Below are 27,263 nucleotides of genomic sequence, written 5' to 3' on the forward strand. Positions count from 1 at the left end.
TTTGGTTTCTCAACCCCAAAAAACTAAAAAAGAGTAATATATGGCATGATATGATGAAGATGTCGCTGATATCAACTTTCTAACGTTATATGTTGGTCACGGAATTTGTTTGAAAATGTAATTAGTTCATGTATGTGCGGTTAATTTTAGCACCTTACACATTCTCCCTGGATAGGTTTTTGTTTTGTGAAGCGGACATGGGTGCTTAGCTACATCATCACATTTTGGCAATAATCACACTAGTGATAAATGGCTTATAGACGTGCTGGTAAGCATATTTTGATACCTTGTGATAGAGCCAAGCTAGCTGTTTACTGCTGTTTCCAGTCTTTATGCTAAGCTTAGCTAACTAGCTGCTGCCTGCAGCTTCAGGCATCAAGAGTGGCATCAATCTTCTAAAAGATTCCCATAATGTCAAACTATTTCTTGCCAGAAGAAAAGGGGAAGAAAGGAAATGTTTATCTTTCAGTAAACCACTTTTTGATTTATTTTTAGTGGTTGTTTGTGCTAGACATGTTCTTTTTGTGTAACTTTTTTTGTCATCCCTCCAGGGTCCATGGTCCATCGATTCTATTAACACGCTGAGGTTGTTTTACAGAAAACAAAGATATTGATCTTGACAGAGTTAATCTTAAGGAAGCCCAGGTACAGCCTCCCATGACGAGCAGGAGGTTCAACAGTACTGAAAAATAGATGGTAAGCCTCTCTCTCTGACATTTCCTGCCACACACAGCTCCCTCCTTCGCTCTTTCCTCTGATAACAGACTCTCACGGTGGCTTTGCAACCAGCCACTGTTAAGAGAGGCTCGCCACAACATGAGATGAGAATAAAACTAAAAGACTCTGCATTTCGTCCACCGAATATACGCGAGTGTGCACATTCTTTTGTTCACCTGTATGTACGACAGGTGTGTGTGCATGGCAGGAGTGAGGGGACCGGTAATGTAACACCCCTGTTCCCCAGCACACATAAATGTCACTGAGGTTAATTTAAATTTCAGGCCAGCTCAGCTTGCCCCGCCTGCTACCTTAGACACGTTACACTGGTGTGAGCATTACAACTGCTGGGTAATGGGACACAAAGTGGGGGATAAGGTGACGCATCCAATCCCACAGAGCGCGGTCCTGTTTGGGGTTGGGTTGCAGGTGAAACTGTTTCCAGGCTCCGAGATCACATGGGGTCTCCCGGTGAGGGCCTGCACGGGCACTTGATTTCCTCTTTCAGCCAAAAAAGGTAAGTGACACCTTGGATGATGCATCTAAGGACAGAGACAAGGACGTCCATGTCAATATTCTGCCATGTTCTCGACAATTAAAGCCATTGAAAGAGAAAATACTGTTTCAAGGCCCTAACTTAATTTTGTGCAACATAGCGCCCCCTGTTGCAGAACATGTGTACGTGCGAGGAAAGTAAATGCCTTAATCTTGGACAAATGTAAATTTAGATTCAGAGACGTGACCCACTAACACATGATGGGAATTTACTGGTTCTCGGTCTGGATATACCCCTTCAGCTCTTGTGAAGACTGTAAAAGCAAACATTAGTAAAGAAAATCACCCGGATTACACACAAGACAAGAGACTAATTCAGCTGACTTTCTATGGAATAACAGATCATTGTTATTTTGAGAAATGGGAAATAATTTCCTTTCTGAACTTCTTTATTCTGAGAAAGACCTGAGTTCTCACATATTTTAGTAATCCGCCTGATTTGGTCTACATTCCATGTAAAGTGCATTATGCAACTCTTGTGTTCCATCATTTTTCTGAGCAACTCAGCTTTACTCTCACTCCGTGTGAAACCACATAACACAATCAGTCATGAAAGCTGGTTTCAAAAGAGATCTAACCTGGACGTCCCGGTGGATCCATGGCATCGGTCTTACCATTTGGATCTGACGCGCTAACATCAGTGCATGCTGTTTCAATCTTTCCGGATTTTGGCAAAAATAACATTAACAAGCTTTCTGAGATCCCCTTAAGTGGCATTCAGTGTCTATGGAGTGGGAATACATATGGCATTTCAGCACCAGAGGGCAAATGTTTCTGCTTACATGATTGATTTCTGTATGAACACTATTGTAAAGATGAGATAATTTCCAGTACCTTTGGACCAAATGGTTTTAGTACTACAATGTTAAAGGGCATTTACTTTTCTGCTAAGATAAATACAAATATACAACAATTATCTTTAGAAAGCATGATATCTTTTCATATAAACACAACTTTTGTGAAAGAAGAAGTGGTCCACTGACCCAAGATTAACATAAAACATCTTATTTTATATCAAGTAATTTTACTGCCATTTTTGGGCTCTCTAAACTCAGGTCCTTTAATGGCTCCCTGGGTTGTTCTACATGACAAATAATCTATATGTCACAAAAGATAAGAGATTTAAGAGGTGAGGGATGTTTTCATGTGGATAATCTCTTCGCCTGCCATTTTACAACACCTCTTGTCCTCTTGAATGAATGAATGAATGAATATATACTTTATTAATCCCCAAGGGGAAATGTTTTTGTCGTCATCAGTAGCGCCTTACCACTTGAAATACAAACACACAAGATAAAAGATCAAATATATAAAGAAGCAACAGGGATGAGAGATAAATACAAATTAAAATAAAGTAATATATATATATATATATATTTATATATTTATTTAAATATACACAATAAAATAGAATAGAACACAACTAACTGGAATTAAATATATTTATATTTACAGCTGAAGAGTGTATTCATTAATTAAGTAAATAAGTAAATTAGATAAACAGATAGTGCAAAGTGCAAAATGCAAAGTATATATGGTACAGTGATGAACTAATCCACGGAGGAACTAGCAAGCGGTGACTTGTTGTAAAGCCGTATAGCTGTCGGCAGGAATGTTCTCCTGTAACGGTCCTTCTTGCAGCGGAGCGTGAGGAATCTGTTAGAGAAAGTGCTCCTCTGGCCCTGCAGCCGGTGGTAGAGAGGGTGGTCCAGGTTGTCCAATATGGACAAAAGTTTCTTCAACGTCCTCCTCTCCACCACCTGCTCCAGAAACTCCTGCTTGCAGCCGATGATCCCTTCAGATTGATCTGTGGGTTTTTCTTCTAAATGCCTGCTTAAGAGCATTGTTCATCCCTCCAGAACCGTAGTTAATATTCCTTGATACCACAAGACTTCTGTGATTTACAAAGACATCCTATGAAATCTAACGCTAATCCAATTGTTATAATTATTACATTGAAACAAGCAGATACAAAGGTGACACAACGTTATGGATGAAATGAAGCATCAGATTGCACAAGTTCAAGGGTTAAAAAGCCAGGCCATGCTTGTGCAGCGTTTCTCTGCCCAGCCAAAGGCGAACTAGCACATTGTTCCACCGCTACAACCAAATAGTGTTTCCAACTGGGTCATTGTCGAGGCCATAGAGTGAGGCCTCAGCAGTGAATAATGCCCTCCTTTCATGTGCAGGATTGATTGGAGATCAGAACAGTGTGGATTTCAGGGATCAGATTTGATGGCTTCACCTCACAGCTTATCAAGCATGGCAAGATGTTACATAGCTACACTGACTGATCAAGGGAAGCAAACCGATCCGTTACAACAGAGGCACAGGATTGACCTATTGGGTGATTACACTCTAACTACACTCTCACCACAATGGTATATGTCTAGATTTTACAATTTTGAAATGAGAATTAAATTAACAATTTGAGGTAGTAAAATAGGCGGCCTGACAATTTGGGTAATGTACTTAATATCTTTCTTGCAGAGAGTTAGATGAGAAGATCAATACCACCTGCATGCCTTCCGGCTCACCAATTAACAGGCCTATGGGGTACGGATGTATCTCTTGACCGTGGCAGCGACTTCCTGGAGCCTCCCTTGTTTGCCTGGAAACCTCACAACTACCGGTCATTTTACGGATTAAACAAACAAAACATATTGTGTAATTAGTGAGTGTTAGAGGCTGACCTTTTGACCTTTGGGAAGAGCCACGCTAGCTGTTTCCCCCTACTGTCTCTATGCTACGCTAAGCTAACCACTTCCTGGCAATAGCTCAACATTTAGAGTTCAGCCATGGTATTGATATGGATTTTCTTATCTAACTCTCTGTAAGAAGAAAATACAAGTGTTTCCCATCCTTTAAAGCAAGGATCAACTGAAAGCACATCTGTATCAAATATATTACAGTTACAAAGTTGTTTAAAATGTTCACTGCAATTTATGCTCAGCTTAATTTTCCACTGCACTTTGACCACTGAGAGATTTGTGAACGCAAAGCAAGCAAAACATTTTTCGCAGAGTGAACCCACACAGCTGAGGGAAAAGACATTATTCCACCAGGTGGCACTCTTGTATCTCTTGTAGACCGTTCTAATTGCTGCAACAGGCCCACAATTAAAAAAGCGTAATAATACTCTTTTTTTGTTTTTGTTTAAGGTTTTATTTATTTGCTTGTTGTTTCATTACAGCCAAGGAAATACAGCTGTGTGTACTTAATTACACGTAAAATGTAAAATTTCCCAAATATTCTAAAAAAACACGCAGGATGACCACAGCCATCATAAGGAAAGAAAAACTTCCTCCATAAAAACCTAGATTTCAGTACCATTCTGATGCTTTAAAACACTAACACTTTCAATTTTCATTTCCCTCTTAACTGCTGTCAGAGGAAATGGCCGTTTCCTCTAGATCTCATTAAGTTGACTTTGAAATAGTTTTGTGCAACTTGCGGTCTCATACTTAAAACTATTACATCAATGTAAAAAAAAAAATCAGTAATGATGGAATTCCAGTTCCTAAAATTGTCTTGGATTGTGTTATTTTGGAGACTTGCACGCACATGTAATTACATAATATATATAGTCATCTCCAACTACTTTCACCCTTTTATTTAATATTATTTAATTATTTATTTAATCCGTCTGGAATATCATTTTTTTTTCTATTTAAATGTTTTTTTTAATTATATAAAATATAAAGTGTACTGTCCTTTTGATAATCCAATATTGTTATAATAATTTAAATATATCATTATTATCAATTACCGTAATTTGGATCCAATTAAATTAGGCTCCCAAAACAATGACAAGGCTTTAAATATGAATGTGAAAAGAATGGAAATCTGCTGACACAAGACTTCTCCATTTGAACAAATAATGGGAAATCCCTCTCCATGGGCCTGCTATATATAAGACAATACTTGTACTGTCATTGTGTTCACTTGAGGTAAATACTTAAAGACATTCCTCAACACAGGCCATGAACATCCTGATTGGTGAGTAGTGGTGAGGTCATGCTTGTAAAATGCTGCTTTCTCTTCCTCTGCTGCTCATCTCCAGGCACAGCAGAGACTCTGAAGGAAATATTGGACTAGAGTTTGATGGATTATCTATTCACTGGTAGTGTTGCAGAAAATCTGGATCTGTTTTAACGAGTAAATATGATATTTATTTTGAGTTTACATCTGTTAAAACTGTTATATTAGCTATGTTTATAGTGCTGTAGTCACTTTTGGCTGAGGTTTCACATTACAGTGACTATTCTCAACTCATGCCGCCACTGAGCCAGAGGGGAGACATGCCCATGCTGCGGAGGAGCAACTGAGGAGAGAGCCGGGCTTTGTTCCTTCTGCCACTCTCACTCACTCTCTCTCTCTCTCTCTCTTTCACACGCACGCACACAAGCACGGGATTGTTTTTGATGGTGCCGTTTTGATTTTTCTTCTCCTCCAGCAGTTTTCGCCATTCCCTGCTACATGGCCGCGTTCGCCCGCGGCGCACCTCTGCCGGAGAGGAGCGCACTTGTTGAGGGTCAGCAGTTTCAAGACATCGTGCAGAGGAGCCGCAGCTTGATAGAAAAGATCCTGCTCTCCATTCCCGACACGCACAAATCCTGCATTCACATAGAGGTGAGCTACAGTGGAGTGGATAGGTCTGAGCGTTCAGGCTGTGCGGTGATGAATCAGTACAGGTTCTTCTGTGCCCTCTTACTGGTCTGACAGGCTGCTCAACGAGTTATAGTGTGTGGCTATGCAGCAATCACTGTGCTTTACGTGTTGGAGAAGTTCTCAATAGAATAAATATGTGATGAGTGTTATATTTAGTTAGTAGTTGTGATCTTATGAAAATGAAGATCTTACAAAATACAATGCACCATCCAGATTAAACTACCCACAAGAAAATAGTAAAACGTAATGAGTACTTTGGATACTCATGTTTTGTGATATTACTACTTTTACCTAAGTAAAGGATGTGAGTACTTCTGCCACCACTGTTTTTTTAATTATAAATAGGTTGCATGCCAAGCTGCAGTGTTTACATATCTGCCCCTTATCTCTCCACCAGACGCTACAACTCAATTCCTCAGAAAACGCCAAGCTTGTGTTCATGGCCTCCACCATAGGCATCCCCTCTGCTCCTGTGCTCAGAGCTGTGTCAGAACACTTCACGTTGGTAAGCATCTAGCAAGGGAATCCATCGGTGTGATCAGATGATGGTTGAAGAACAGATAACATGAACCCCTTGCTGCTGTTCTTTCCTATCAGGAGACCAGTTTGATATGCATGTCTGAGGGTCTTCAGCTGCACCGGGCCTTGCTGAGTTCCGTCTCTCCTCGGCTGGCAAACAAAGACAAAGTGACTGGGCTACAGGCTGACATCAAAGACCTCGTCATTCAGATCAATAAGGTAGAACATGACATCTAAACCACTGTCGTTCTTGGCAAACAGTCCTGACTTTTAGGCACGTTCATGATGACGTTGTGTGTGCCCTGCAGATGCTGAAAATGGCCCAAGCAGAGGCTGTGGTGCAGCCCTCACCAACACCCGTGGCCTTGCGTCTACCAGGGGAATATGACGTTCAGGTGGCGGCCCACCTGACTCTGGTGCAGCTCCAGTCCTTCGGGCAGGACACGGTCCGCTGCCTCAGGGGTCTGGACCGGACCAATGAGTCGGAGACGGAGAGCTGAGCGACAAGTGCCATACTGTGACGGATTTTGGCTCATGTCCAAAACAGACTTTATTCTGTCTTATTTTATTATCATGATATTTATTTATTTATCTGTTAAATATTTATATATTTATTTATGCAATATTTATTTGGGGAATTTATTTATGATAACAAAACTCTATTCTTCAGACCTTTTTGTTCCTTTTTTCATCACCAATAACTGAAACGTCATCATCCTACAGTCTGACTATAATATACAGTATATCAATGTTCTAAACCTATACTTTTAATGTCCTTCCATCACTGAGTTTAATAAAAAGAATGTAAAACAGAACATTTAGCGACAGCTTAATATTTATGAACTTTATCAACTATTTACTAATTTTAGGGGATTGGGTGCACATTAAGGACTTATACATTAACTTATACATTCTGTAAACTTTATAAATGAAACTAAATATTTTTGTATGAATCTTTCTCCTCCTGTATGTTTATATTTTCTGGTAATTCAATAATTAAAAAAAAGGCTTTTTCTGAAAAAGGAACCATTTCTTTTTGTGAACGACAATACATAATGACACATCGAGCACCGGCAGTGGGTCACGCCGACACATGCGCTCAAAATTACATCAAAAATTCCAGTGGAGGCAATACTGTAAAAGAGAAGTGCAACTAAAAGTGAAATAAAAGCTTTCGTGACATTATATCCGCCACGCCGCCAGACAGATTTCCTTGAGGAAGTGTTGCAAGGGGTGGATGATGAGCACAAGCTTGTGTCACTGCTGAGGATGGTACAAATCCCTTGTACGTAGTGTCATGTGTTAGCCTCGCTAGCATGTGATCATCATCACAGGGGTTGAATCTCATGTTGTCTAACCATAATATGTTCCTAAACACACAATAAAGGAAATTCACGTTGTGTAAGTAAATACTGGCAAGCAGAAACAGAGGATCTTCAATGTTTTTTGTTTTTTTAAAACTTATTTACACATTTCTTTAAGTGTGAAAAAGAATACAAAACACAATAGCAAAACATTGTTATACAAATGGCATTTTCCAACAAAGAAGCCCATTAAATGGATGATCCAGTTCGGCTTTATTTCACCCACTGAGTGTTGAATTGGTGCTGAGTTAAACGTAAATCCACTGCTTACAAAGCGGAGATAGCTTTGGCAGCTACTCTCCTCCCCAGCGGCAGAGTCAGGTCAGTGATGGCCAGGACAACTCTAGGTTTGGCCATAGCAGACAGCTTCACCAGCTCAGAAACCTGGACGCACAAAAAGACAAATGACAGTTCAATAGGCATCACGCTGCTCAAGGCACAACTCAATTTGCTCAGTTATTTGATAAGTGAGCCGTCTGCAACAGAACCCGCAAAGTGACTCAGACAACCAAAAATGTAACTTAAGTTCTTAACTTGTTGCAAATGCACAATTAGCTCAAACTCTGAGTATGATTCCTTCTCTCTCGCTCAGATTTATGACTCATACTTCCAAACCCTTTCCCGATAATGTGTGATGCAACGGCCACTCATCTCCCTCCTTATCTCGACCTCCCCTCCCCCACATTTCAGCCCATAACTCACCATTGTAAAGGGCATGAACTGCAGAATGCTTCCGCGACTTCCCTGCTCAAGGCAGTCAACGCACTCCTCCATAAAACTCTGTACAAACTGGGTGTGAGGTCCCGCCATCTTGGAGCCCAGGATAGAGGAAATGAGGAGGAAAAGGTTGGCTGTGGAAAAGAGAGCAGGGTGTATGAATGTAATGTAATCACAGGTGTATGTGTTCACGGCATGTGGCAGGTAAGGGGTAGTTATTGTAGGAAGACGGCATGCAGAGTAGACAGATGGGGGTCTCACCCAGGACTCGGTTGAGCGGGTCCCTCATGTTGACAGTGTGGAGCTGGGAGGCAGAGAGGGAACTACTCATAGATCGGTCTCCTATGAGAAGTGACGTGAGAAACAGTGGAAGAACTGACCATTTTTGTTTTCATTTTATTTGGTGACATAAGAAAAAGAAGAAAAAAAAACAACATACACAAAACTGAATGTCAACAGGGAAGTTGAAGTTAACCGTTAAGTATTCTGTTGAGAAAATGCAATTGGTTGTGAAAGTAAAAAAGGCTTCCCTCCACGCTTAATCGCATTTTTCTGTGATTAACTGCAATTAATCGCATTATGCGCCAAATTCAATAATGAATGAAAAACCAGTGTATTGCACGCTTTTATTTTAAAATAATGTTATCAGAACAATATAACAGGCACTCTCGGAGCAACAGCAAGTTAACAACAGTCTATAAATCAGTTTTTTTTTCTGAACAGGTACCAGAAGAAACATTTTATTTTATTATTAGGGAACAGCATAAACAGTCTGTTCAGTAGTAAGGATCCCTGTTAGAGGGACAAGCGAATCCTTCTTTTGTCCATGTTCAAAAAGTAACGTTAAAAAAAATTAAAAAAAACATTCAAGCATGTGAAGCAGCACCCACAGTTCATCAATATAATGAACTGTGTAAGTAACTCAATATGTTCTAAAGTTAAAAACATTTTGTCAATCAATTTTGCTGTTTTTCTTGCATGTTTTTTGTCTGCCGTAAGCCAAATGTATCTGGTTTCCCGTTTTGAGATAAGGTGCTTACAGTTTGAAGGCGAGAAACGGAGTTGAAACAGAAGTAGCAGAGTGCGCCGTTTAACGGCGAAAGCTACGGTCTTTAAAGACCATCTGTCGGAGGGGTACGCTACAAACTGTAACACAGAGATAACTATGGTTACAGTGATGTCCAGTAGTCTCAGTGAGAGCAACAGCTGCTGCACATTGCAACTCCATCACTTTTGTACTCAGTTTCATACAACTTATGTATTCTCCTGACGGCGGAGCGTCTGGATAGAGAGAGAGAGAGAGAGAGAGAGAGAGAGAGAGAGAGAGAGAGAGAGAGAGAGAGAGAGAGAGAGAGAGAGAGAGAGAGAGAGAGATAGATAGATAGAAATAAATAAATAAAATAACAATCTATTGCTTCTGCTTCAGGTATAAATTCAGTCAAGCAAAAACTTCCTGTATGGGATGATCATCTTTAAAATGACTTGTCTTGACATGACTAGACAAGGAATGAGTGGAACTCAGCTGACTTTTGGGGAAGAAAAAAAAGAAAGAAGAAAACTCAGTTTCAGTATAACAAGCAAAGTAGCGTATTCATGTTTTTCCTAAGTAATGCAACACACCGATTTATTGTCTGGAAATGTATTGAAGTAGCTGTAGCTCAAAGTGAAAATTCCCAAAGCTGAATGCAAATGTTGTCAGTCAGGTTGATAATAAGAGTAGTTTGGAACCAGAATACCTCTCAAAATCAATTTCCCTCCTGTTTTTTAATATTAGTCAAAGCAACAAAAAAAACCTCTGCAGTGCTCAAGCCAAAACCTGCTGACGGTTTAAGACACTCAACAGATCATAAATGTTGAAACAGGCTAAGCTTATTGATGCTTATCCGAGTGCTTACAAGAAGCAACTTGCTGGTAACCGGGTCTTCGAAAGCTCATTTGCTTTTAAAACCCGTCTGGTACTTGCATAATCTTCGGCTCAGACAGACGGACAAATGACTGAAAGGCTTCATAATTCAACCGTGTATAAAAACTCAAGACATTAATAGACTGACCTGGACTGGAAAGGGCAGCAGGCTCATCCTCATTGGAGCTGAGCAGACGCATGAGTTTAGACGGTTGAGTGTCATCCAAGGGAAATAGGCTGTTGTAGTCCTGTGGCCAATAAAACATATCAGACTGCATTGTAACGGAGATCAATGATAAGGAATTATATCACAGTATTCACATACTTCAACATGTAATTTGATCACGCTGGAAAAACACATTACACAACCCGTATGCCAAATATGGCCTTGTGAGAATGTTTTACCTCAATATCTTCACGCTGCCTTTTGCGTTGACGAGCAGAGAACGAGCCTCTGTGGTGAGAGGAGTAAGAGCTGAGTGCGCACCACACAGACAACCTGAGGAGTTGGCGCGAGAGTAAAGTTAACACCTGATCTCAATATACCACAACCACTGCCGTTGCACGTCAAGGTATTAAGCTTCTCTTACTTGGCCAGCGCCTTTCCAGGTGGGTCTGCCAGGCTGTGCCAGTGGGCAGAGTCCGTGAGCAGGTCGGGCAGTATGGTACCCAGCAGGGTGAGGGTGATCTGCTGAGTGTCCAGGCAGAAGATGCTGTAGAGTAACTCCACTACGCGATCGGCCCACTCCTGTCGAGTCTCCTTCAGGAGCTCCTGAAATACGATGCATTGCTCCGATTATTATCTTGAGTGGTCATCATCAAAAGGTACTATGTGGAGTTTATGACCACTAGCGGTCTGATGGAGCAATGTTGTAATGGGTGGACGTTTTATTTTTTATCTCACAAGCATTGGACAATTAATTATGGGTTAATCATCAAGTTAATTTTTCCAGAGTAAAAAAATAATACAAATTATTGTTAGCTGCAGCCTTTAAATACTGACAGTGTTGCTGATTATATACTATGTTTTGGTCCTCTTACCTTGACCAAATTGTTAGTGAACCAGAAGACCCCTCCCATGTTGAGAAGGCTCTCAAACAGATGCAGAGCCCGGCTGTCCACCCAGCCTTTGCGCAGCACCGTTTGGAATTGCTTGCTGAGGGCCACGTGTATGGGGTCTTTGGCCGGCAGCAGGTTGCGGTAGGGGATCGGCTCCTGACCCTCCATTGGGGGGCGCAGCGTCGCGGCAGTTTGTTGAAAGACGTCAGCACACATGTGCTCCATGATGGAACTCATAATGATCACGCTGGTGAGAGAGGACATCATTTTTGATCTTTGTATTAATGGTCTGTGAGGAAGACCACAACTGATCATGGGAGGAGGCTGTGAAGGACAAGTTAGTGTTTGGGATGTTTGTACCGTTCGTTGTAAAACTGCAGAGTGTTCTCCCCGTATAGCGGGGTCACAAGCTGCCGGATCATAGTCTGTGGCTTCTCCCGCTCATCCCTCCCCAGCATCCTGACGTGGGCCACCAGCCAGGCCACCGCACAGATTGCCATACTGCACACCTTCCCCTTGATGTTGTCAGTGATCTTCTACACTCAGAAAGAGATGACAGCAGCAAGAAAAATAAGGAAGGAAGGAAGGAAGGATGTGGTCAGAAGAGTGCGGGGTATAGTTAAAGGAGATTGGATTCTGACAAAAACAGCATTAGTGCCACATTGCGTGATATGAAAACTTGAATGGAGGAAAGAAAAAATGAGTCGCCTACAACAATAGGACGTCACTGCTGTTGCAAGTGGTTACGCAGTTTTACTCGTCAATTTCCACAGAATACGTCACCCTTACTTGAGTAATCAATTAAAAAGGAAAAACAAAATTCGCAGACATGTGGGTGACAGGGAGGTTACTGGTACTGCCTGAGCATCATGTGACACAATTTTTTCCAGTAAAAGGAGGACAAAACAAATAAATAGTAAGAGCATTAAAGTTGAACAGACCTGCACTGCCTCCACAGAGAGAACACCATTCTCCCACGCATTCAGAACTTCCAAGATGGCTGCTGGCGTGCTCAGGCAGATCTCATGCCATTTCACCTGACTGACAGATAAACGTTCTATATTTAGAGCATTCATTGCATAATGAAAAAAATAAGATGAAACTCTACATGTACTCTGCAAATCATTATTTGGCTATGATCTTAATTTAAAAAAAGGCCCAGTTAAGATGGCACCAGTCTAAAGCAGAGAAATAATTATAAATATTAAATATAATATTTTATATGAATATTCACTGGGGGACTGTTTTAAGTATGTGCAAATGCATTTTCTTATTTCATTAACATTAATAGACACCAACAGTTTGTAAAGAGGGAAATCAACTTTCAAAAACCATATCAAGCAGGTATTCTTTGGGGAAATTGTCATCAGTTGGGTAAAGTATGTTTAGTCATTGACAGTAAGGGGATTACGTATGCAACTTACACTAGCTTCATTTCCGAGGAGTTGTTCAGCAGGGTGACCAGGCTCTCCACTTTGCCAGGCTCTGGTCTGAAGCAGGGGTGGTCTGGGTTCAGAGTCTTGCCCTCTTCAGGCATACACGTCTGCAGCCATGTTTCAAAGAAGGGTGTCTCCCCTGAAGGGCTGGGGTCTGACAGGATCACCTGGAAAGGAGAGATACAGGGCAGGCTTGTGCTGTATGGATCAATTTAGACTTAAACCGGTCAAGTCAAACAGAAATGACAGATCTAAATCGTCACCACAGATTGTGGCCTCACCATGAAAGAGGAGGCTGATTTGCCTTAAAATCTACACATAATAAATACTCCAGCCATGAACATCATTATATAGTTTTTTTTTCTATCAAGCTTTTATTGCCATGAACGAACCTCCGAACCATATGTCTGCACCACATGGCAGAGCATGAGGAAGGAGATGTCGAAGAGCAGGGCCCGTACTGACGCTGACTTGGCTGAAGAGGAGGGGGGGAATTCTCAAAGTTAGTATCTCATTTAATGAACAATATGTCAATGAGGAGAGCAACTCCCACATTGAAACATGCCACTCTTGTATTTTTAACTCACATCCTTCGCCGCTGATGTGCTTCGGAAACTCATTAAGCCTAGAACAAAAAGGGAAAAACAAAATACTAAATAAGAATAAAAGTAAATAAATAAGTCAGCATTCTGGTGACTACGGGGACTATTTGTCTTCACTTGCAAATCTATTTTGCATTTACTCACTTAATGAACTTCCGGGCAAAGGATTTGAGTTTCCCAGTGGCTGCTGCCGCTGCCAAGAGCAGATCTAGGCTCTTTCCAGACAACATGTGTCCCAGGACGCCCAAAAGGCCCTCGGGCGACTTGGAGTGATCTGCATCTACTGTCTAAAGAACAAGATAGTAAGATAAGAGTTATGCTCATTTGTTCTTTTTCGGTGTATTCATTGTAGTTCTGCGATCTTTGCGAGCAACTGTATTCACTGACACATGACATTTTACTTGAGTTGTTCTTCTTAGCGCATCATCGTCTACCTGAGATGAGACACTTACTGACACTCATACATTTCCTTTATATTATACAATCTACACAATGCACCGAGGAACGCCTTGTAAAACAGGTAATGGTGCTCTACCTTGAGAATATTAGTGACAGTAGGCTCAGCTCGCAGGATGAGACCCGGGTTAGGCTGGATGTTAGCATTTTCTGCCGTCTTTAACCTTGGGGCAAACTCCCTGTTATCGGTCCTGAATCAAATGTGCAATCGGAGAGGGACAGGGAGGGAGGGGAAGAGGAGAGACAGACAGACACGGGGTTGGGGGATATGGTGTATTGTGTGAATATGGGGAACTGAACTTCATTCATGATCATGTTAACAAAAGAAAATTGTTCTGAAAATAAAGAATAGAGATTAAAAAAAATGCTTAACTCTCCTTTTTATGAAGAGATTTGCATCATATGTGTTCATTGTGAGATGGCAACCCGTACCGTTTAGAAGTGAGACAGGTTGTATTTGGATCCGACAGCAGACCAAGCTTGTTACACTCCTGGAGGAGCATGCCAAGGCAGTCACAACTATGTGAAGAAGCACAAGAAAAACGATAAGCGTTTTACAATGAGATTACAGGAGGGGAAAATGGTTCTGGCAAGATTTTAGAGCACTTACTTGCATCTCTGATCAGCTTTATCCAGTAATGGTGTGAGCTTGAGTAAGTACTGAAATGCAATATTCATATCCTCCATGAAGTCCTGGAAGATACATTTGCCATGTTTTTAAGAATGATAGTGACTTAGAAATACTAAAAGCTCATCATTGTGCCAGTGTGTTCTTGTTAGAAAGACATCAGTGGGTCTATTGTTGTACCTGTCCTTTGTCACCCTGAGGATACTTCTTTAGTCGCAGAAGAACTTGTGGAATCTGATAGAAAGGGAAAACAAAATAGTTTCTTTAAGGGTGGCTGAGTATCATGTGACCAAGATACGACAACACTTACGTAATCCAGTCTCTGGTGCCTTTTATCAGATGTAAATCTGTTTACTTTTTATACTAAATTGATACTGCATGTAACAATAAACTAAAGTCCCTTTAGGCAAAGGAGAGTCTATTTAAGACTAGAGAGTGGAAATAATACTGTCAATACAAACCAAAAAGAGGAAATAAACATACCAATACAAAATATATATATATATATATATATATATAAAAAAAAAAATAAGAAAAGACCATGAGCCTTTAATTTGACAATAATTTAAAGTCGAAAGGACATTAAACACTCCGGCCAAGCAAAAAAAGACAGAAGCAGTTCACAGACGAATAGCAGGCAACAGCCATCATCTTACCTTGAGGAATGTGAAAGCAGTCCATTTCAGCTCCTCTGTGCCCTCTGGTGACTCGATGAGGCCAGTGAAGCAGGCCTTCCAGATCTCCAAGACAAAAAGAGGTGCTGGGATTCGCTGTGGAGGACAAAGAAATTTAGAAAACTGCAGCTAAAATAATAAATTACATAAATACAATAGAGCAGGGGTGCCCACAATCTTTTTGGCTCGCGAGCTACTTTTAAAATAACCAAGTCAAAAAGATCTACCTACATTACTAATATATATATATATATATACACACACACACAATTAAAACAAACGCTCTTTCCACATAAAGTTGTACTTTATGTGGATTTAGTTTGATCTTCAACCTCTCCCATCCCTTTTTAAATACTTAGCAATACATACAACACCGGCCACTCTGATAACAAAAAAATGGCCTTAACGTGTTCAATTTGCCATCAAGCTATATACATTTCTAGCTATTTAGGATTGTTCAGTCACTCAACTTTCACTGCAACTTTACAGAAGATTTAACATGACATTTCTTTGCAACCAAATGTTCACCTGCATTCTTTTGATCATCATAAGCTGCTCTACCAGTGGCTGCGTCTCCCCGGTCAGATTCATGGTCCCCTCCAGCATGATGAAGGCGTGGACTGATGGAAAGGAGGGATGGAACTTAGGCTCACTCTGCTCAGACAGCATCATGGGAATACTGAGGAAAGTGAGAAGAGTTGGTTGGCATGACAAAGATTATTTGTGATGTACTTTAAATGAATATACTGCCACGATTAGGCTGAGCAGCCTCATGTCAAAGTTAAATAGATCTATGTGTTTAGGAATGAGGCAGGAATCTCTACCCTTTTACTAGTGACACACTCTCCTCTAATTTTGTTCTCAGTGTCTGGTTAGCTACACTGCCAAGGCCATCTGTCACTTTCAGCACCGACTGCTCCACGTTGCTCCAGGAACCTGTGGAGGAATAGCAGCAGAAACACATTAAGATGTCTGGCACAACAATTATGCACAATAAGATTTGGCCAAAATGTATTATTTCAGGAGTGGTTGGCTATTCTAACATCCAACATGTATACATTAAACCATATTATAAATTAATCCAAACAATCACTAGTGACTAAAATCTCTCTAACTCACATTAAATTCACAAATTTATTTAATGTGACTGACAGGGAAGACCCACGATCATATTGGAAAAATATATATTTGTACCCAAACGTATTTTGCACAATCCTATGTTAACTCATAGGCGCACACACACACGCGCGCACACACACGCGCGAACACACACGCACCACCTTGTTCCTCCAAACGAGCGATGTGGACCAGGGCCCTGTTTTTAGGGCTGTTCATCAAATTGTGAAGCCTCTCCTGGCAGGCTCTCAGACTGGCCTCTGTGCTGGCCGATGTACCCAGTTCTCTGAGCCGTTCACAGTACCAGGCACAGCCCTGCAGCAGCCACACTAACACGCCGAGCAGAGCCCGACACAGCCCAATGCATTCCTCTGCTTTCCCGTGACAGCTTCAGAGTCAGAGACGAGAGGTAGAGATAAAGATAGTTTAAATTCGAAGAAAAACATATGACTTTTTCCAAGCAATAGTGCAAGCAAACAGTAAAAAATAAAACATTAGGCTTACATAAAAAGGTTGCACGCCCAAAAATCCTTGGCGGCTCAATAAGAGCGAGTGTTATGCAGATAAAGCTGATGCGTATTATTCAAACAAAATAAGTAAAATGTAAAAACTAAAGATTAACTTGTGATAAAAGGGTTATCTTAGTGTAATATAATCACTTCTTCTAGGACTGACAAAAGCCTTAGCAGCAGCATTCTGTTGCCAGTTATAGGAGAGAGGTTTGAGTAATAGGAATACCATTAGTCTAAGCAAGATGTAAATAAACTAAATTAAATTCGCAGTTTCATAAAATATTATCTACATAGCCCATTTAACATGTTCATTAATGGTTACTATGTGATGCTTGAAATAACTCACTGACTTTTATGGTTGTAATAGGTATTAATATATCATTACAAAAATTGACAAATATGCTTTCTTAATTCACACCAGGCATAAAACTCCGACATGAAAATTGATGCAGCTATGTGTTAGTTAATTTTACATACCTGAGACGATGGCAAAACATGTCCATTATCTCCAGCAGTGATTTTACACACAGCTCCCGAGAAAAATCATCAAACTATCAGAAAAGAGACAGTCATGAAAAACTCTCATATCTTATAGTAAACTGCAATATACCATAATTTTCCTAAAGTACAAATTACCTTGCTGAGGGCTGTGAGCACACTGGAATAAGACACCATCTAAGAAGAGAAAAGGTAACGTTGAGAATTTGCGTATTAAAATAAGATCAACACTGTTTGACACACACACACCTCACTTACAACATCTTCTCACCTGGGAACTTATAGCATATTTGAGGTAAGACAAAATAAGAGGGTTGGGAGAGGGACCAATCATCGCCTGCTCCATCAGGGCCTCTGTAATACACAAACATAATTTAAAGCCAGAATATAAATGACAATACTATGGCCAGGGAACGTCACAGTCTTCCATCTAACCTGCAAGGTTAAGATAGTCCCATGTTGCTCCCTTTGGGAAGTTTTTCTTGATGTTAATGGCCCACTGGTAGTCACTCCATCGTTCTTTCCAAGCCTGTAGAATGGCTTGCTTCAGATTGACCACCTTCATCCTGGTAGAAACGAACACACACGTTGTAAAACTACATAATGTTAAAAACCCGAAGAGACGACTATTAAAGTAATTTTACAGTAAACTTTGATTTGCGATACTACTAGCTTACTTTAGCTAGCTGGCGATGTACATCATTTGGCAGGTTAACGTTAGCACTAGCTGCCGATGTTATTCATCAAACTACTGAATTAAGATAGTTGTATTGCTGGGTGCAGAACACTATGCCAATAATGGAAATAAGACAAAGCCCAGACAATATGTCATTACTAACTTTGATGCTTACCTGACTTTTTCAGTTTTTCAAAACATAAAAGATGCTTGTTTGTAGCTTCTCCACTTCACAATACATAGGACGCCATTTTAGCTGTGAGCTACGTCACCGCTCACTGGTTAATCTTTTGGCGTCTCAGTATTCTTCTCGCTGATTGGTTACAGAGGGGAGCCAATCCGATGCTCGGCGGCAGAGTAATCACCCGAGAACAGCGCAAGATGTCGCACTTTACAAAGTCAAGAGACAAAGCTTGAAAGTGAAAATATATCCTCCAATAAACCCAGTGGTTAAAAACTAAATGCCAAAGTAACCAACTGAAGAAGTACTTACAAAATGACTTCACAAACTAGTTAATTTTGCTGAGAAAACCCACATCTACTTTACCAACTTAATATACGTCAACTAGCTTCAGACACAACGTATTATAACGTTAGCTGTCATTGCTGTCAGGTTAGGGTTGATAACATAACGTTATTTCAAATGGTACAAATGATCTTTTCCACAGGATACAATGAAATGCTTTGTTGGCTTATGTAACCAGCCGTGTGATTCACTGCTTGCTACTTGCTGCTTGCTGCTTGCTACTTTTTTTTTGGGGTGTCAGTTCACTGTTTTTCAACAGGGTTTTTGTCTATTATGTCACACCTTAGAGATGGAATAAAAAAGCAAAAGATACTGTCTTGAAAACATTCAAGCGCCTAGACATAGCAGACAGCAGGGTTGTAGTATAATTTGATATGTGAGACTAAGTCCAATTGAACGTTTTGGATTGGTACCTTTATTGACTGGTTACAAAACATTATTACTGTTATAACTAATCTAGGTATTCACAAAAGAAAACCACATTTTGATAAAGAAATTGTGGAAAGGGTGTTTGATATAAAAGCCTCTACTCATGGTCTGCAAAGTTTTTATAGCTGTCCCCATTTCCACTTTTGCAGTCGGTTCTTCACCATGTTAAGGGATACTCTTCTCCTTATCAAACCAAGCAACTACTTCTGCGAGTGAAGGTCCTGTATTGAGTCTGCCTTAACAAAGACCCTCATTCTGCCTGACACTGGAGACGTTGTCCTGGCTGGAGCAAGAAGTGTGTCCTGGGACAGAGTGATGCCAGCCAGCAAGAGATGATCATGCTTCCTGGCATAGTGTAGGTAGGCTAGGGATGAAGGGGGTGCGAGGTGCAGTAAAAAGTACCTTTTACCGGTTGCCATTCACTGAGAGCTGCATTAGAGAAGGGTGCTGACAGATTTGAGTCTACCCTTGGGGAGACAAGAGAGACTGTAGCCGCAGCTCTGTGTCTCTTCTCATGACCTCACTTCTGGGGCAGACACAGTTTTGCTGACTCCTATTTTTCTTCTCAGTTACTGTGGGGTTTGTTTAAGTTTGAAGCTATTGGCTGTGGCCTATTCCAATTCAATAAAGCTTACTGGCATTTAGTGTTTGGTACTCAAAGCTCCCCAAAATCACCTTACACTGGATACTTTTCTCAAAGACTTGTCTAAAAGAAGAAAGATAATGTTCACAACATGCTCTGTTGATTTTATATTTTATTATTTGTGTGTTGTTTTGAATGAGATGTTCTCGAAATGTTATTTTATTGGTATTTTGTGCTCCACAAAATCTATCTTCCTCATGCAGCACCATACAATTATACTGAAGCTATGTGGATTGTATTTCTTGTGTTTTTTGTGCAAACTATTTATTGAATCCGTCAGGGGAAATGAATACCCATTAAACATCCACATGTTGCACAGATAGGCAGAGGAGGATCATCTTTATGAAATAATAGAAGTATAACTAATTTGTCATGGATTGTGCCTCTGAGCTGTTGTACTTTTTATGTTACAGTAGATCTGTTCATAACTTCACTATTGTGCTCTTTCTTTCTGTCCTTCTCTCAAGCACACTGAGGGCCTTTGGGCACACATAGATAATTACCAAGGGTTGAGAGCCAGGAAATGAGAGTGGCCCCCTTATGTCCCCTCAGGTTGTCCATTCAAGTTGCTTCATGAATCAGGATAGACTAAAGGCACCTGCTGTAACCGAGCAAAGATAAGGCACATAATGTGTCGCCATCTTTAATCCTGCACATGACCCCTTTCTCAGGTTAATGCTCCAAATGGCAGCCTTGTCAAGGGAGGACATTGTCATATTGTTAACTTAATTCTTAAAAAACTACAGAACACTGGCTCACCCACACAGGTGTTTTCAATTAATGTTTTGCCTAATTAGATCTCTAGTGTGAGCTGCTTGGACATGCTTGATTGACATCGCTCTTATTTCCCTGTGACATCATGTGTACCATATGTAGCGTACAAAGGTCTACTTAGCCAAGTGTGGATGTGCTGGGCTTTAAACAGTTTATAAATAGTATTTTTGAAAGACAGCCCAGCTGGCAAACATTAGCTCGAGCTTCTCTCAAAACTGAGTTGTCGGCTCTTCTCATGTGGTTTTAGAAGTCATTATTTACACTTTTCCTACTGTGACATGTCAAAATATCTTCTCTAAAAGAGCCCAATGTTTTTAAGCTCAAGTACTCGGATGATGTCTTTAAGAATCTTGTACATTTGCTGTGTACTTTTGATGTGTACTTGAGCACTGTTGACAGCTAATAGACAACACAGTGGGCTCTTGGCTTATCTGACAAGACGAAAAGTGTGGGTGTAGGACAAGGCTGTTGTGTCTCTTCCATTTAGGCAACAGACTTCAAAACATGTCTCAGCTACTGGATAAATTCCCATTTCACTTGAGACACTTGTGATGTGTTTAGAACAACACACAGTCGGTATCTCTTTATATAATCAGTTAATTTATCCCTCAGTATGTACCAGTCATTGATCTCCTAATACAGTACTATGTGTTACTCACTTAGTAATTTTAAACTATTATTATATCATACTTGAGAGTTTTGCACACATCTTGACTTTCAAAATCTGCTTCAGTAATAAACATACATATAACAATGGACTTTTTTGACCGATTACATTATCCACATCTAGTGAAAACATATTCACTTTGCACTTGGATTGTGTAAAACAGAATTACATGATATTTGATTTAAACTGAAGTGGATTTAGTGTTTGTAACACTTTATATATTCATGTACATGAATTCCTGTGTAGTAGATCATATTTTCAATGCATAAAAGATGTAGTTACAATAGTATAGACCTCAGGCCTCCAGTAAGTATCTTTGATTGAGTGATGCTATCGCATGAACTAACAGGGAGAACTTTTAGCGGTGAAAGTGTGGCCAAAGAGCCACATGCGGCTTGACACTGAAGAGCTTTATATAGCCCCTTCAGCACGATTTCCCCTCATTTTACTGTCATCAAGAGTTCAGGCTACAGGGAGTTTGTTCCAGCATTAATTATAACTAGTCTATATGAGCTAGCTGACAGGGAGCCCGGTAAAGCTACTTGCTGCATCCTTTCATATCATTTAACTGGCTCCCAAAGTCTTCTCTAGGTGTAATGCTTTTTGTTTTATGCCATGTGAGCAAATGTTTGAGTCCAGGCCCCAGCTGGCATAGTCAACTGTTCCCTGGGAGTCACAGGAGAGACATTCCCAAGGGATCTTGGGTGTCAACTTGCTGTTGCGTAATAATAATAAAAAAATCATCTATCTATCTATCTATCTATCTATCTATCTATCTATCTATCTATCTATCTATCTATCTATCTATCTATCTGTCTGTCTATCTATCTATCTATCTATCTATCTATCTGTCTATCTATCTATCTATCTATCTATCTATCTATCTATCTATCTATATATATATATATATATATATATATATATATATATATATATATATATATATATATATATATATATATATCTTTATCTAAACAATAAATAAACTATTAAACTAAATTCCAACATTACAATTTATATTGTTTTTTTGTTGAAACTTCCTCAGCTTCACACTACTTTTTTTTTACGTAGCCATGAATGTGAAGGCTGGAGCACCAGTGGCATTCTACCTGCTGAGAATTACTCAAGTAACTGAACTCATAGTTTACCCATCCCAATAGGCTGCCCATCCCCTTCTGAATGAATTGTCTTTGGGATTAGCAACCATCTCATTTACAGGGCAGTTTTTCCTGACATGCCCTTAATTATCCAGGACCTCTTGGCATCTAATCCTGCTAAAACAGTACACCAGTTTGACATCACAGCAATCAAAACAGGCTCATTTTCAGAGTGAAGTCAAATTCTGAGCTCCAGAACCCGTGTGACACTTGAAAAATCTTAGAATAATGCCGTCATGCATTAGGCACTCATTACCACGGCCCACCACTAATCCTGAAAGCTTCACTTCTACTTTATGTGTGTGACACCAAGCCATACAAAGCCTAATATACACTGCCCAGGCCCTGTTACATAATACAACTTGGCAAATGCTTCCAGTGTAGACTCTATGATCCCAGGGTCAGTTAGTGCTGAGACCTAATGCCTGAGCTCAGCACCTCCAGTGGCCAGCATGTTAATCCCACATCTGTCGCTCACTGTGGGTGATTTAAACACCCCATCCTGAATTATTTAGAAAAGACTGATGGTCACAGATCTCGTGCAAAGACTTTAGAATTATTCATCAACCACACACTTCATATCTTCTGGCTCTCTGTTTGACTCTTGTTGTACAAGGTCTGTGAAACCTTGTACTGGGGTTCCAGTGTATACTGGTCAGCCTTTTAATTTTACACCACTTTCTGTGGAGGAAGTTCATAAAGCCATAAAAAGCCTAGATCATAGGAAACCTTCAGGGCCTGATTGTATAGACCCTTACTTTTTAAAATTGGCTGCTGATTTTGTTGCAGAGCCACTTGCATATATTTTTAATCTGACAATGAAAAACAACGAAATACCAATGAAATGGAAATCGGCCTTTGTTCTTCCACTATTTAAAGGTGGTGACCCAGCTATTTTAAATAACTGAAGGCCAATATCTAACTTATCTGCACTTGCTAAAATTCTTGAAACTCTTGTGAGCAAGCAGCTTAAGGAGTTCTTGTACAGCAATGCCATTTTATCACCCTACCAGTCAGGCTTTAGGAAAAAGCATAGCACTATTACAGCTGCATTGAAAGTGGTCAATGACATTTATGTTGCTCTTGATAAGAAGCAACATTGTGCGTCACTGTTTATTGATCTCTCCAAAGCATTTGACACAGTTGACCATGATGTTTTAAGGCTGAGGCTCCTCAACTCAGGACTCTCGGAACAAGCGGTCGCTTGGTTCACGAGCTACCTTGAGAATAGGTCTCAGTGCATCCGATATGAGGATCTATCCTCTGATATTGCTACCATCTGTAAAGGTGTGCCACAAGGATCGGTATTAGGTCCACTTTTATTTACTATTTATATAAATAATCTGGGCCAAAATGTGGTGGACGCTAACTGTCACTTCTATGCGGATGACACTGTGATATATTGCTGTGCGTCAACCCTTGTGCAGGCAATCGATCTCCTGCAAAATGCTTTTAATGTTGTTCAAGATACCCTTTTTCAACTGAAACTTGTTTTAAATACAGATAAGACTAAACTTATGTTGTTTTCAAACAGTCGGAGTAGGCCACAGAATATCCCCTCGGTGGTCACTCTTGAAGGGAGTGAAATAGAGGTCGTTGACTCTTATAAATATCTGGGTATTCTGATTGATGACTCCCTCACTTTTCAGCCACATGTACAGTACCTGGTGAAAAAGTTGAGGTTGAAGCTGGGTTTTTATTTTCGAAATAAGCTGTCCTTTTCCAATAATGTAAAAAAGCGATTAGTTACTGCTGCTTTTTTACCTGTGTTGGACTATGGTGATCTTCTTTATATGCATGCCTCTGCTAACTGTCTTCGTAGGGTGGACGCAGCTTACCATGCTTCGCTGCGGTTCATTACAAACTGTAAGGCTCTGACTCATCACTGTGAGTTATACTCTCGGGTAGGATGGCCTGCTTTGGCCACCCGTAGGCTCTCTCATTGGTACACCCTTATTTATAAGGCAGTCCTTGGTCTGCTCCCAAGCTACCTGTGTGTTTGCATCAACCAGAGAAGTGTCGGACAATATTCTTTGCGATCTCTGGACTTTTTTATGCTCACTGTTCCAAATGCCAGAACGGATATGGGAAATAGGGCTTTTGGGTTCTCTGCCCCCTCATCATGGAATATGTTGCAGAATGTTTTAAAGCTCAGGGAACTAATATCACTGACTGCTTTTAAATCTCGAATGAAAGAAATAGAGGCATGTTCCCAAAAATGTAAATGTTTCTTAAATTAACTCTACGTCACTGTTTCTTAGCTCTTAGCTTTTAGTTTCTTTTAACTTGTCTTGTTCTGTGTTTTCTGTCTATAACTGTGTTTTTTATGCTGCTGCCTGTCTTGGCCAGGTCTCCCTCGAAAAAGAGATTTTTAATCTCAATGGGACTCCCTGGTTAAATAAAGGTTAAATAAAATCAACAGTCAAAAATGTGTACTGTGGTGCTAATGACATCATTGTACTAGCCAGATCGGATACTTGCATACGTCTTTCATGTCTTTACTTTAAGGATACCAACGCTTTGTCATGTCACCGATGCACAAAGCACCCTTTTGAGTCTGTAAGACGCACCGGGCTTTTTAAGTAACTACAGTGTTATTCCTTCCACCTAATTAATAGACAAAATAGAGAAAATGCTGACTGTGATGACCTAGACAGAAAAAAACAACACACAGGGCGAGGGAGGGTAGGTGGATGAGTTAAAGAAACACAAGATTTTAAACCAGATGACCCAGAGTGTTGTTAAATTATTTTGAACGTGTTTTACATACTTAAATTCTCATTTGAATAAGAGTGTGGTTAACCAAGCAGGCGGAAGCAGTCCCACTGTCATACTTTGGAGGAGCTCATATCAGTATATTTAACAAATACTGTTTTATTTGTAACTATAAATGGTATATTTTGGAAAACATTGTTATGAGCATTATTCTCATCCCATATTATACTTGAAAACCAAATTACTGTACAGCAGAGATGACGAGGGTTAGCTGCGCCAATATTGTGGGCCCATACTAGCTAATCCCAGATTGGTATCTTTGTTGGCCTTAAGTAACAAAAAAATGACAACGATACGCTTACGGTAAATTAGAAACTGTCGCCATTATGTCGTTTTTCAACTAGAGAGAATTGACCAGTTGATTTATTTTTGTAAAATGTCCCACTTCGTTACTCAATAAATGTTAACCAACCTTATCAAAGATCTCTTTTTCAGTCATGTGTAAATGTTAGAAATTGATAAGTTGATATATCATTTAGATTTTAATAACCAGTTTTGTTTTTACTTCCAAATATTGTCGTGTCAGCCCAAAAATATCCTGTATTAGTTAGGCGCTGCTCAATCAGAATCCATTGGCTATTTATTTTTTAAATTATATATATATTTTATTTTTATTTTCATTTTGGTGATGTCATTAAATTAAACTATTGTTTCTCACATGGACAAGTTGTTTATAACTCTAAAATGCTACATATGTGCGTGTGTTCTGGTTTGTATGTTTTCTCACTTCAAATTACAATCCAATAGCCTATCATCATACTTGACCATAGGGCACTAGGACCTTGGGAAGGCTGCTGCACTGGCTTTCTCACTCTGCCAAGCAACGTCTCTCATCAAAGACAGCAGGACTATACCGAGGAGTTTAGCTCCAATTATAATACGGGTAGATCAAATCAAGCATTCTGATGAGAGTGAGTCACGGGGTGTGCTTTATTCAGCCATAAAGTACTGTACAGCCTGTTTACATTTAGAGCGTTCCATATCAGTGCGCACTTAAAATAACAGGTAGATTTAAATTGTGTGACCGTTAGTTGTCATTTCAAGCTTGACAGTTACCAAACATGTTTCGTGTAAACTTTGATATTTTGGGGGGAATGACTTTTGATGAGAATGTCAGCGGTGAATAATGTATTTGTGGTCCCTGTACCTGCTGTACAGTCAAACGTTGGTACGGCTCACAATCAGGAGAGCAGAGCAGATAACGCTCTGAGAGCAGACTAGTTAGCGGGGAGCGAGTGCATAAAACCAGAAACTAAGATGAGGAATGAAAAGGGTTTGATCACAAAATCGTGATAATTTCCAGTGAGAGATAATTACGTTGGTAATTTCCTGACGCGAGACAAGTTCTCTAAACATCATGGAGGAGAAAAATGACGGAGAAAAGACATCGGTGGCTGCGTGTCATCCTCAGCCCTGCTTCCAACCGGCCTGGTCAGTACAGTATTTTCTCTGTCGCTTAAATGCGATACACGTTTGGTCGCTACAACTATTTTGTGCTGAAAAGGAGCTTACTATAACTATTTATAAAGTCGCAGGTAACCGTATTTTAAAAGCAATAAGGTATTCGAGACAGTACTGTGTCTACAATAATGTACTGTTCAAGGGTTTGCCCGACGCGCAGCGGAGGGCCTAACAACACCCTTGAACAGTAAACTATACCAAGGAGTACCATTATATAATATTTATCATTCGATAATTAAGATGTACTTATTTTCGTTATTCATGTTTTTTCTTCTATTGAATGGTATATTTGACACTGAACTAGTTCATCTTTATCTCAGTGATAGTGTCCAAATGAGCATAACATATCACTGGTTTGTAAAAACTACACAGACAACAAAATATATGTAAATGTTGATCAAAATCTTATTCCCTTCTGCTCAAAATAAAAGAAGTAAACAACTCAAAAGTTGACACTGTCAGGTCCATTCTCCATCAATTGGATTTGGGAGTGACGCGGATATGAAAGCTAGTTTATCCGTCTTTCCTTTACAAGCGGAAAAGTATTTCTCTTTCGTTATTTGAGAAAAGTTCATATTTGTGTTCACTATCACCCTGGAATTCTGTCTCTTCTATTATCATATGAATGAATGCAAGCAAAACTACAGAGCAAATCACACTCTTTCTGATAGAACCAATCTATGAACTGTTTGAAACAATGGATATCCGCGGCCCCAAATGGGCTCCAC

At 40.0% G+C, this 27,263-nt stretch overlaps 2 protein-coding genes across 2 annotated transcripts; one reads left to right on the forward strand and one right to left on the reverse strand.

Moving 5' to 3' along the window:
• Nucleotides 1–5,255: 5,255 nt before the first annotated feature.
• Nucleotides 5,256–7,416, forward strand: LOC306753823 (uncharacterized protein; the record flags this gene model as incomplete). Its single annotated transcript, XM_079237740.1, has 5 exons — nt 5,256–5,271; nt 5,729–5,904; nt 6,341–6,448; nt 6,541–6,681; nt 6,771–7,416. 5 exons carry the CDS (start codon nt 5,256–5,258, stop codon nt 6,960–6,962), a joined length of 633 nt encoding a protein of 210 aa, XP_079093866.1. The 3' UTR covers nt 6,963–7,416.
• On the reverse strand, nt 7,415–18,335 carry med24 (mediator complex subunit 24). Its single transcript, XM_079237054.1, has 26 exons — nt 18,279–18,335; nt 17,863–18,023; nt 17,699–17,781; nt 17,566–17,604; nt 17,407–17,480; nt 16,579–16,805; nt 16,126–16,237; nt 15,830–15,980; nt 15,284–15,397; nt 14,808–14,861; nt 14,610–14,692; nt 14,432–14,518; nt 14,079–14,178; nt 13,688–13,830; nt 13,529–13,566; nt 13,334–13,416; nt 12,930–13,108; nt 12,447–12,546; nt 11,866–12,041; nt 11,488–11,752; nt 11,037–11,218; nt 10,852–10,945; nt 10,595–10,694; nt 8,805–8,885; nt 8,529–8,677; nt 7,415–8,210 (listed from the first exon to the last, which is right to left on the reverse strand). The coding sequence occupies exons 2-26, from the start codon at nt 17,990–17,992 to the stop codon at nt 8,094–8,096; spliced, it is 2,961 nt and encodes a 986-aa protein (XP_079093180.1). The 5' UTR covers nt 17,993–18,023; nt 18,279–18,335; the 3' UTR covers nt 7,415–8,093.
• Nucleotides 18,336–27,263: the final 8,928 nt, after the last annotated feature.

Source organism: Taurulus bubalis (genome assembly GCF_910589615.1).
Source record: "Taurulus bubalis genome assembly, chromosome: 2".
Classification (NCBI taxonomy): Eukaryota; Metazoa; Chordata; class Actinopteri; order Perciformes; family Cottidae; genus Taurulus; species Taurulus bubalis.